This window comes from Oncorhynchus tshawytscha, linkage group LG12, assembly GCF_018296145.1.
Source record: "Oncorhynchus tshawytscha isolate Ot180627B linkage group LG12, Otsh_v2.0, whole genome shotgun sequence".
In the NCBI taxonomy this organism is placed as follows: domain Eukaryota; kingdom Metazoa; phylum Chordata; class Actinopteri; order Salmoniformes; family Salmonidae; genus Oncorhynchus; species Oncorhynchus tshawytscha.
Window position 1 is genome coordinate 20,714,835 of NC_056440.1, and position 12,470 is coordinate 20,727,304.

At 40.2% G+C, this 12,470-nt stretch overlaps 2 protein-coding genes across 4 annotated transcripts in view; both read right to left on the reverse strand.

Annotated features, from left to right (window-relative positions):
• The window catches only part of LOC112262689 (max dimerization protein 1-like), a 31,392-nt gene extending 28,591 nt beyond the window's left edge, over positions 1-2,801 (reverse strand). The window contains exons 1-3 of one of the 3 annotated variants that reach the window (XM_024438383.2): positions 2,682-2,794; positions 1,876-1,956; positions 1,040-1,139 (exon numbers count right to left, since the gene is read on the reverse strand). In XM_024438383.2, coding sequence (XP_024294151.1) covers positions 1,040-1,139; positions 1,876-1,942 — 167 coding nt within the window. In that variant the 5' untranslated portion in view covers positions 1,943-1,956; positions 2,682-2,794. Of the gene's footprint in view, positions 1-1,039; positions 1,140-1,875 lie in introns of all 3 variants that reach the window. The other 2 variants (XM_024438385.2, XM_024438382.2) reach the window with 2 other exon arrangements.
• A 2,742-nt stretch (positions 2,802-5,543) lies between these two features.
• Positions 5,544-12,186, reverse strand: snrnp27 (small nuclear ribonucleoprotein 27 (U4/U6.U5)). Its single transcript, XM_024438386.2, has 6 exons — positions 12,025-12,186; positions 9,043-9,172; positions 8,491-8,606; positions 6,896-6,975; positions 6,359-6,423; positions 5,544-5,910 (listed from the first exon to the last, which is right to left on the reverse strand). The coding sequence occupies exons 1-6, from the start codon at positions 12,059-12,061 to the stop codon at positions 5,856-5,858; spliced, it is 483 nt and encodes a 160-aa protein (XP_024294154.1). The 5' UTR covers positions 12,062-12,186; the 3' UTR covers positions 5,544-5,855.
• Positions 12,187-12,470: the final 284 nt, after the last annotated feature.

The following is a 12,470-nucleotide window of genomic DNA, read 5'->3' on the forward strand; positions in this document are numbered from 1 at the left end:
CCAATCTCAGCTGTGGAGCTTTGCAGCTCCCTCAGGGTTATCTTTGGTCTCTTTGTTGCCTCTCTGATTAATGCCCTCCTTGCCTGGTCTGTGAGTTTTAGCGGGCGGCCCTCTTTTGGCAGGTTTGTTGTGGTGCCATATTCTTTCCATTTTTTAATAATGGATTTAATGGTGCTCCGTGGGATGTTCAAAGTTTCTGATATTTTTCTATAACCCAACCCTGATCTGTACTTCTCCATAACTTTGTCCCTGACCTGTTTAGAGAGCTCCTTGGTCTTCATGGTGCTGCTTGCTTGGTAGCGCCTCTTGCTTAGTGGTGTTGCAGTCTCTGGGGCCTTTCAAAACAGGTGTATATATACTGAGATCATGTGACAGATCATATGACACTTAGATTGCACACAGGTGGACTTTATTTCATTTATTATGTGACTTCTGAAGGTAATTGGTTGCACCAGATCTTATTTAGGGGCTTCACAGCAAAGGGGGTGAATACATATGCACGCACCACTGTTCTGTTTAACTTTTTTTTTTCCAACAAGTTATTTTTTTTCCATTTCACTTCACCAATTTGGACTATTTTGTGTATGTCCATTACATGAAATCCAAATCCATTTAAAGTACAGGTTGTAATGGAACAAAATAGGAAAACTGCCAAAGGGGGTGAATACTTTTGCAAGGCACTGTAGGTAAGCTGGATAACATCAGAAAGACAGAGACAATTGGCCAGGCAGGGTGAGGCTGTCCTGTCCTTCCAGGAGGGACGCCCGTCAGGGTGAACTGCCTGACTGCTGCAGTTTATCCTTGGACACCTTGATCGACCTCAAAAGGCTTGGATTCCCCACTATTGTATGTAGCTACTTGCTAAATTCTGTCCGAATCGGATTAATACTTTTCCCATCTGGGTCACTGTTGGGGCTAAAACTGGACAATGCAAAGGTCTTGTTCCCTGAAAAACTGATCTTGCAGTTATAGGGTATTCCCTTGAGGGGGTTTACTCTACACAAGGACGTATAGACAGAACTAGCTCAAATGACTATACCTGCTACTGGAGTTCTTCTTGCTTTTATTTTTCCGTTTCAAGCTGTCCTTCTCTTTGCTGGTGGTGAAAGGTAACATAGAGGCATAGCCATGTTCAGCTTCTGGAAATAAATTAGCAGGATATAAATCAATCCATCACTAATTCACAACATAGTGCAATGAATGCATTCAATACAACCATACATTCCAATGAAAACAGAGCCATAAATGTGAGATGAGGGAATACTGTATTTTTTAGCTAGGTAAGAAGTGAACTATTATTTGTATCAGGTTTGTAGTTATATAGCTTGAGTATTAACATACAATCTCGATTTATGATAATTTCCCCCCTTTTCAGCCAATGATGTCATCTGAACTGGTGTAAACCCTGCTGGCTCCCCAGCCTAACCACAAAAGAGAGAAGGGAGAGGTGGGAATTCGTCTGGACAGAACATCAAGATCAAATCCATTGGCGCAAGCATGAACCTTTCCCGTATGAATGTGACAAATAATATATTTTTTCGATCAAACATGGTCATTTCTGCATGTCAGTAAAATTGCAACACTATACTTCAAAGTGTTTGTAATAGAAAATATCCCCTGCATGGTATTTGCTGCTGTGCATTTGTTGTTGCTGTGAGCATATTGCTGCCAGCTGGCCCCCTTATTCGATGTACAATGCAATTATTAATTAATGTTTTTTAAATCTGGTCTATATCAATAATCAATCATTTATAATGAACCTGATAAATGGATTATGACAGGTGCACTCCCCAGCAATTCAAATGAGGCAGGGTAGCTCACTAATGATATAAAAACAATATGATACACAAAATGCTAAATATGTTAACACTGTACCTCTTTCTCTGCGATCAAGGTATTCTGCTGCTTCGATCAACATCTGCACCATTTCGATCGCCGCCATTTTCAACAATAACACTGATAAAATGACAATCAGATTCAGAATTTGGATAGCTAGCTACTCAACTGCTTCTGACTGTGGCTAGTCAGGGTACTTCACTTTCGGTAATGAAAATAAGCAAAGATGGATGCAAATTCTCGACAACAGAAGTCAGTTATCGGTGTGTGTGATACTGCTCTTGATAACTTAATTATTGACTAAATACTTTGTCAAATTCGCTTGGCCGATGCTGGCTCGTGGTTACAATCGCTGTTACGGGTGCAAGCAAGCTAAATGCTAGCTAGCTACAATGTTTGTGGAATCCCTAACACAAATATTTCAGGTAGAAAGCCTTGTTCTTGAAAAAGTAAAAATGACAATCCGCAGATGGCTCTCAAAAACAAATGACGTTATAATTTATTAGCCGAAAAGAAAATGTACAGCAGCTCAAGCTGGCAAGAAAAACTAACGTCTAACCGGTTAACAAATTAACTTCATACAGTCTGCCTTAAATATCAAAATTAGGTACGTTTGTGATAACCATATATTTAAAACATTCATGTGAGATCTATTCGAAATTTCGAACCAGCGAATATAGTTAGCTATCCAAAGTCAAAATAGCCTCGTCAAATTCAAATACTGTAACTAACAAGCGCCTAGTTATGCTGGCCGATCACGTGTGGGTCGTCTCGAGCTGCAAAGGCTGACACAAATGTTTATTAAAAAAATACTAGGTCAAAAGATAAGCTAAATAAACTGCTACCTTGCAACAGTGTTTATATGAACGACAGCAGTTTTTCTGGTAAACTACTGTGTTTGCCAGAGAGCTTATGGGTGCGTTCGTAAATTGACTCTGGAGTGACCGAGTGCGCTCTGGGCGTTCGTAAATTCAGAGCGCACACAATTTACGAACGCGCCCTATATGAGCTGTGATGCGATTGGGTATCCTAAATAGTAACACCAACAGGGCTGTCATGTGCAACTGGTTAACATTTTCGCCATTTTGGCGCCATCATATCATTGTTACAGGAAAAGAGCCACAATGGAGTCTTGTTTCTCTACTGTTGTTGGCACCAAGTGTTTTGGCGAGCCATTGATTGTTCTCACCGAGTCAAATCGCGATTCGTTAACAACTCGCACGGGGCGACATGCTGCTTTCGCTCTGTACACCGGTGATTGGTTTTTCAGTGTTGTTTGCTTTATTTCGAGTTCAGTGGTTTGCGGAATTCACATGCTGCGCCACTATTGGGGCACTTGGTTTTGCAAGTCCCCCAATAGTGAGTGGCGATTTTTATTAAGGACCAATGGAGTGGTCTAAATTGTATACACTCCGCCTGACAGGGGCACTGGTTCATGCAAACCTAACTTTCCATTGGTATTTTATACCTTTATTTAACTAGGCAAGTCAATTAAAGAAAAAAAAAACATTTTCAATGACGGCCTAGGAACAGTCGGTTAACTGTCTTGTTCAGATTTTTACCTTGTCAGCCCAGGGATTCGATCTTGCAACATTCCAGTTACTAGTCCAATGCTCTACCCACTAGGCTACCTGCTGCCCCCCTGGCCTGTATAGTGACAAGGAACTGTTTTTCTTACAAGGTAATGCAAAGTCATTAAGCATTTTTTTAAACCATAACTATTTTAAAAAAAATGTGAATTCTAGAAACCATGACAAGAGAGAACAGTCCTCAAATTCCCGTTCGGGTAAATTTACTTCAGAAGACCCATAACCACTTGGAATCTCCAAATATGCTTGAAAACCACATAGTAGGTTGATTGAAAGCAGGTTAGGAAATTGACATACTATGAGGGCAAGAGCCAGAGTTGAATTGTATGTGGTGGCAAAATATATTTTATGCGTACTTGACTGCGCCATAGTTCGATTACACTTTGGGAAGATTCAGTTGTGATGTTCAGTTAGAATTGGATCAAAATGCCCAGAATTGCATCCATTTAATTGGAATGCAATTAAGTGTGACTACTATACTGAACAAAAATATAAACGCAACAATTTCTAAGATTTCGCTGAGTTACAGTTCAAGGAAATCAGTCAATTTAAATGAATTAATTAGGCCCTAGTCTATGGATTTCACAACTGGGCAGGGGTGCAGCCATAGGTGGGCATATCAGCCAATCAGAATTAGTTTTTCCCCACAAAATGGGCTTTATTACCGACAGAAATACTTAGAGGGATTCCTGAATGTCGCTGTGGTCTAAGGCTCTTGCATCGCAATGCTTGAAGCATCACTATATACCCGCGTTCGATCCCGGACTGTGTGACAACCGGCTGTGACCAGGAGTCCCATAGAGTGGTGCACAATTGGTCCAGCGTCGTCCGGGATAGGGGAGGGCTTTACTTGGCCGGGCACCTGCAGGCTGACTTGGTTGTCAGTTGAACTGTGTTTTCTCCGACACATTGGTGCAGGCAGGTGTTAAGGAACGCGGTTTGGCGGGTCATGTTTTGGAGGACGCATAATTCAACCGTCGCCTCTCCCAAGCCCGTTGGGGAGTTGCAGCGATCAGACAAGATCGTAATTAGGAGAAAAGGGGGTAAAAATGAAAAAAATAATACTCCTCCGCACCTCGACAATCCCACAGGTGAAAAAGCCTGGAGGTGGTCCTGGGCTTGCGTGGTTACACAGAGGTGGCTTATGGTAGAGAAATTAACATTCAATGCTCTGGCAACAGCTCTGGTGGACATTCCTGCAGTCAGCATGCCAATTGCACAATCCATCTGAGACATCTGTGGCAAAACTGAACATTTTAGAGTGGCATTTTATTTTTTTATTGTCCCCAGAATAAGCTTTGTGTACCTATGGAACATTTATGGGATCTTTCATGTCACCTCATGAAACATGGGACCAGCACTATATGTTGCTTTTTCATTTTTTTCAGTGTAGTATGCAAAAAAGACTACAGCTTGAGCACACCTAAACCATCATTTCGCAAAATGCTATGCAGCATCATCTGGATGTGTGGAACAAAAGTTTAACATTCACCTTCTACCATTTCTGTCAAGACGTCTACACATACAATATGATGCATACGTTCAATAAATCCAACCTATGAACCACACAGAACACAATGCTGCATGGCAAACACAGCGTTCCATTGGAAATTAATGTACTTCTGGTGTAGCACAACACAATGACGCTGTAGGTGTGATCAAGGGGAGGCAAGACAGAACGCGAACGTCAGCCGTGAGCAGTACATCACGTAGGGATACGAACAGAAAATATAGCTCACTGAATGAAAAGGGAACAGTATGCAACTAATGAATACATCAGTTTGGTGACGACAAATGGTGGAGATTCAACAAGTAGAATTGTTGGGAAACTAAAAATGACAGCAGACGTTCTGTGGTCAAAGGCGATAGGAAGGCTAACCGCTGATTTCAACCGTTTGTCCTTAAAACCATATACAGAAGATGACATGAGAAATGAGCCTAGAGAGGGAATTTGAACACAACTAAAGAGGGCTTTGTGCTCAAATCCCACCCATTAAAATACTTGCCTTCAAAAATATTCTCATACCTTTCAGCAATCAATTAACTATCCCACTTAGAGCTTTACATTTCAATAATTTGGCAATTTACATAAATCGTAAAAATGAGAATGAGTCATGATCTGAATTAACATTTTTAATCTGACCCAAAAACACCTCAATTAAAATGCACCCTGAAAAGCATATCGACCCAGGCATGTTGTCAACAAGACTCATTCTTAAAATAAGCTAAACATATTACAGAAACATTTCATTATATTCAGTTGCATGGGTCTTTGCATAACTTATATGCAGTGCAGGGTGTCAAAATGAGAAGAAAAAAATATACATAATACAAAAAAATAAACTTCTATCACCAAAACAGTCTAGAGACGACAAGGCTAAAATAGTATATTTTAGGGAACATCAATGAGTATGTTCTGTTTATCCTACTTCAAGCAATGAAATCCAGAGGTCTGTTAAATCCACCTTTTCTGTTCATGTACTGCCTGAAAAGAAAAAAAATACACACAAAACTGTTACCATTACATCATCATCCACCAATAGGAGAGCCAAAATGTCTGCATAGAAACACCTGCAGAGGTGATTGGCAGCAATGAGCATAGTCACTGTTCAGACTGCTCAGTATCAGCCTGGACCTTGTGCCTTGCAGTTGGAATTGTTGATTTATAAACAAATGAAGCTAGTTGGTGCATAAATCAACAAGATACACTAGGTGACCTGAATGTGATGGAAAATAAATAATATCCTAACGAGAAGGACTAGATATTGGTAGTCCCACACATTGATATATTATATACTAAATGCAGTCTATATTAGAGCATTTTCACAACTACACGTGAGCAGCTCCACCCAATTTTGTAATTGAAATGTTATTTGTGAAATAAAAAGCCACATAAGCCAACTCTTGGGGTTAATGATAATGAATCAACAGACCTGTATTTCCTCTTCTGAGACACATTGATAGCATGCGCATTGACTGCTCCATTGGTCTTCTTCCCCTGTTGGCAATGACAACTACATTAATACATCACACATCCAGAAACATGAGGTTGTTCACCTGTGGCAATAAACAATTAAGTTGTATCAAACCAAAACATCTTCCTGCAATAAAAAAAAAAAACTTCCAGACAAATGGAGACCTAATTGAACTCCTTTGAAAAGAATCACACCCATTTCAGATGATCTTAGTCTTACAAACTGTTTACCAAAAGTGGAGTGTGTCAAGTTCTTAGAAATCACTATTATGATTGTTAGATCTTTAATTCTTGTTGGTGAAGTGCACCGTACAATCAGTTAGTTTTAGAAAACTGTGCCCCCTTGTGGTGAGTTGGACAATTTCAGCAATTACCTGTCAACAGAATAATTATTCTGCAGACTCAAGACTAAATAAAAGCATCTAATATCTACAGATATCTTTGGCAAGCCTAACCAGGAACCTCTAGATTTGAGACGAGTTGACAGAATCCTTACCTTTGTGGTGTCAAAGTTGCCAAATCCCATAATCTTCATCATCTCAATCTCCTCTTCCGTCTTGCCCTGCATGTCTTCCTCTATAAACAAAACACACTTTTAGACACTGACATGCAACAGTAGTATTTCTCCATATTCTCACAGAAGGGGTGCATCCCAATTAGCACACAACACACCCCCCCCCCAAACAGTACCAGTCAAAAGTTGACATACTCATTCAAAGGTTCCTTTATTTTGACTATTTTCTACATTGTAGAATAGTGAAGACATCAAAACTATGAAATAACATATGGAATCATGTAGCTTCCAAAAAAAGTGTTAAATGAAAATATATTGTATGTTGAGATCATTCAAAGTAGCCAACCTTTGCACACTCATTATCTCAACCATCTTCATGAGGTAGTAACCTGGAATGCAACAATTAACAGGTGTACCTTGTTAAAAGTTAATTTGTGAAATTTCTTTCCTTCTTAATGCATTTGAGCCAATCGGTATTGTATGGATTGTATTGTGACAAGGTAGGAATGGTATACAGAAGATAGCCCTATTTGGTAAAAGACCAAGTTCATATTATGGCAATTACAGCTCAAATAAGCAAAGAGAATCAACAGTCCACCATTACTTTATGACATGAAGGTCAGTCAAGTCAGAATATTTCAAGAACTATTCTTCAAGCGCAGTCGCAAAAACCCTCAAGCGCTATGAAACTGGCTCTCATGAGGACGGCCACAGGAAAGGAAGACCCAGAGTTACCTCTGCTGTAGAGGATAAGTTCATTAGTTACCAGCCTCAGAAATTGCAGCCCAAATAAATGCTTCAGAGTTTAAGTAACAGACAAACTCAACATCAACTGTTCAGAGGAGACTGCTTAAATCAGACCTTCATGGTCAAATTGCTGCAAAGAAACCACTACTAAAAGGTGACTAATAAGAAGAGACTTGCTTGGACCAAGAAACATCGAGCAATGGACATTACATCGGTGGAAATCTGTCCTTTTGTCTGATGAGTCCAATTTTGAGATTTTTGGCTCCAAACGCCATGTCTTTGTGAGACGCAGAGTAGGTGAACGAATGATCTCTGCATGTGTGGTTCCCACCATGCATGGCTACCACAGCATTCTGCAGCGATACGCCATCCCATCTGTTTTGAGCTTAGTGGGAATATCAATTGTTTTTCAACAGGATAATGACACAAAACAAAAGCAGCCAACAAGTGCTCAGCATATGTGGGAACTCCTTCAAGACGGTTGGAAAAGCACTCCAGTTTAAGCTGGTTGAGAGAACGCCAAGAGTGTGCAAAGCTGTCATCAAGGCAAAGGGTGTTTACTTAGAAGAATCTCAAATCTATTTTTATTTGTTTAACACTTTTTTGGTTACTACATGATTCCATGTGTGTTGTTACATAGTTTTGATGTCTTCACTACTATTCTACAATGTAGAAAACAGTAAAAATAAAGAAACACCTTGAATGAATAGGTGTCCAAAAGTTTGACTGGTACTGTATATATACACACAGGGCTCTGGTCAAAAGTACTGCACCATGTAGAGAATCGAGTGTCATTTGAGACACATACAAGATCATAGCAGATAAACCACCTGAGATCTGATGCTCCTTTATTGGCTTATCCTTGGAATCCTTTTTATCTTCATCATCACGCCTGTCCTTCTGCCTGGAGGGGGAGCCGGAAGAAGAGCGCAGCCGACGAGGAGACCTAAAGACAAGAGACAGAGATAGCTGGTGGACGGACGGGTTATCTAGGCAGAGGTCCCATTCTATATACTTTTTGAAGTGCGCACAAATCATTTTCCCTTATGGACTGGTTTAACAAATATGGTGGAAACTGGAAACACTCCCCCCACCCCAATCCAATGCTTGTAAATTCTTGAGGATGAGGAAGTGCACATTTGGGGAGAAGGGTATGGAATCGGAATACAGCCCTAGTGATACTTTTGCAGTACAGAAATAGTCAAACTTCCCCCTAAGAGCACAAGGGTATCACAGTCTCTTTAGCCAGATATATTTATGTCAATGGGAGTGTAGACCGAGGTTACACCACATAGGCCTAGAGAAGTAACCAATGACCCTGTGTGAGTCCACTGTCAACCCCCTTTTAGTTGAGACGACTCACTGGGGGTCTCTTCTCTCACCTTGAGCGCCGCCTTCGGGCTGGAGAGCGCGAGCGGCTCCTTCGCCTTTCCCTGTCCCGAGAACGGGAGCGTTCCCTCTCCCTGCGCTTTCGTTCACGGTCCCTTGAACCCGAGCGAGAGCGTCGTCTCTCTGCAGACGAGGAACAAACAGACCAAGACATGACTGAATATGGCGGAGGACCAAGAACAGCATCCATGTTATGAATCCTTACATGAATAGAATTTTGTTTAGTGAATGGGTTCAATAGACTTTCGTACTACCTCAAAGTGAAGATGTTGCTAAAGTGTTGAATCATTTGTCTTTATATGCAGGGTGTCATTCCTCCAAAATACAAAAAGTACATATATTTTTATTAGCACGTTATATACCGCCAGACTAGCTCTGGTCCAGGTGCATGCAACAGAAACACACGCAGGTTGTAGTGCAGATCCAACACATGCACGTGGACCAGAGCTAGTCTGGTCGTTTCTGTATTGTTTTAAATGACACCCTGTGCATACAGAGAAAGTATCTAACACTCTAGCAACATCTACTCTTTGGTGAGTTACAAAAGTATATTAAAATGACTCTAAATACATTTTTTGGGGAAACTGAAAGAGTCAAAGGAATATTCCACAGAGTAGAGGCAACTTGTAGTTGTTGTGTGATGGACCAGAGAAAGACACACTAGCTATGTTCATAGCATAGCATGTTCATAGCCCAGTCATAGTAGACCAGCAGAGGCTGCTGAGGGGAGGACGGCTTATAATAATGGCTGGAGCGGAGTAGTATCAACCACATCTGATGTTTGATACCATTCCAACCATTATGATCAGCTGTCTTCCCCTCAGCAATCTCCACTGACTATAGGGACGTCAAACATTCAGCCTGCAGCACAGACCCTTTGGACGCTCTAGTCTAGAGCGCCTGGTTAAATTGTGATTATCAGCATTTTTTTTACATCTCTAAATGGTTAAGCTACTGAGAAATATAAAGTATGTGATTATTGAAACAAATCTGTGTGTTTAACTTACTATCACGATAAATTAAGCTATACATTAATAAGATATGGGGGAAAAATTGTGTTACTTTCCATGTTGTGGACAGTATTTGTTAATACATTACACAAGCTGACATTTTGATAGCGTCGGGTCATCAAATCTTTACCTCGAGTGCTTAAAACAGATCAATATATTTGGTTTTGTAATGTTTATTTTGTCATATACACTGGGGTTTGCAGGATTTTGTTTTTTATACTTTTAAATGGCACTGATACGCACACCAATTGATTTCAACGTGATAACCGATGAGTCACAACAAAATAGTGATGCGTTTCTTTCTGTTCTGGTGACCCCTGTATCAAAATGCAACATTCCAAAATGTAGTTGACTTATGCAGGTTGTCCTCTAACCAGTGATGCAAAAAATATCTCCAGTTTCCATTAGGTTTTACAGTTGTGTTAGTCAATAGAAGGGGCAACAGAAGGGGTAACCCAGACATCACAGGGGCTATAAAGATGAAGCATTCATTTAGAACGTTCTCAACACCAAACGAGAGTTGAAGTCCAGTCACGGGTAGTGGGAGAGGATGAACTAGGTGAAACTGGCCAAACATTCTGCTAATTATCTCATCGATGAAACATCTGATCTCAATACATTATGTTCCCAAAACTACAATTTGTTACAAACACAGTGCACTAAGTTTAAGACTTAGTGTTTGAAAGAGTGCGAGGTTGTGCACACAAACTTCCCAGAGGCGGCGTTCCCTAAAGGAAATATATGCTACAATAGGATCTCCCTAGCTCCTGTTTGGCTCTGCCCACCTCCTTGCTTGTTCTGCCCACTATGCTTAATTTTCTCCCACTATAAACGGCACAGATGAACTATATTGGGTTAGACAGTATCTTCTTGCCAGGGGAGTTTTGTTAAGAACCCAGACGCTTGCTCTAACGTTAACATGCATTGTTTGCGGTAGTTTTGGAAACATAAGGAACAAATCAGTTGTAATTTTCTCAAAACAAAAAAAAGGTTAAATTACTATACACATTTAAAGATGCGCCATGCTCCTCCATTTCCTGGTAGCTAAAATGTGTTTATGTGACAAAACAAGCAAGTATAGCATAGAGAATCATTGTACAATCTAAACCACTGTGATAAACATTTTCCATAAGCAAAAATATTGTATTTTCAGCTGGTTTACGAAACCGAAAGTAAAACACACAAAAACGAAACTTGGGCACGGGAAGCATAGAAAGAGAGCACATAAAACAGATGTACCGCGTCTTAGACTTGCTTTCAATGAGAATGACAGCTCTATAATTTGGTCGTGTAGCCCAAAAAGTTACATACTGCAGCTTTAAAGGGCTTTAGGGTTTACAAGCTGCATGTGTCTAATTCCCCCTACAGTTGACCAATCACAGATGAAGGGGCGTAGACTTCGGGCAAAATAAAAATAGCTGAAAAGAATGCAAAGACCAAAACGTCACAAAACAGAATATATGCATTAACTCTTTACGATGGGAATTATGTGGACAGATTTACGGCCTTGTTTATTAAGTGTATATGTTTGCATTTGTTAAATTAACGTTATTTTTATGTGACAAGAAATTAGGAGGCTTTATGTTTCTAAAAACGTATAGCAATCGAGAATCCATTCACTTTTAGTTGCCGTATTTGTCTGCCAAAGCCAATCAGTCTCTAAACAGAAGATGTAACGTAAAGGTCCTTTGACTATAGTCCGGAGTAACGCTGTTTGGCTCCTTTACTCCATTATGGGCGAGCGTGTACACAATTAAAAGTTAACCAGATTACTGTACTTTAACTACAATGTTTAGGGCTACACGTACATGTTAGTTGCGAGACCGAAATAGTGGTTATTGTTATCGTCAACTTGCTAGCTGGAATACATATGGACCTGTTTGTAAATAACGTATGATGCTACTGTAGCTAACTTTAGCAAATTACTATTATTGTCATCGTTGGTTATTCATTGCTAATACAAACCTCGTTTTGGTGGGGATCGGCTTCTACTTCTGCCCATTTTTAGGGCCTTAATTTCTTCAAACAATAAGCAAAGTGAAACCGTTGACAATTTAACAGATTTCTGCCGTTTGATTTCAGTAACTCATTGCTGTTCTCTCCGCAGATGAAAAAGACAGGAAACCGGAAGCCCTTAACACAGAAAGACATCTTTACTGCCCCCTAGCGGGCTGGAATGGATATGAATAGCGTTACCTGTTGATTTCTTAAGTTCATGGATGAATCTCAATTTCATCCTCCTCGTGTCCTCTCTCATCGCCTCCTTCTCAAAATCCATCGGATGATAAAGCAAGAGGTCCCGCTGCTCTGACCATCTTCTCCAATGGGTTTTGAGCAAGAGGCGAGAAGTGAGAATAGAACTCGAGAGTATACAATACAATTTTCCCCATGTCTTTATAAACAAAAACATA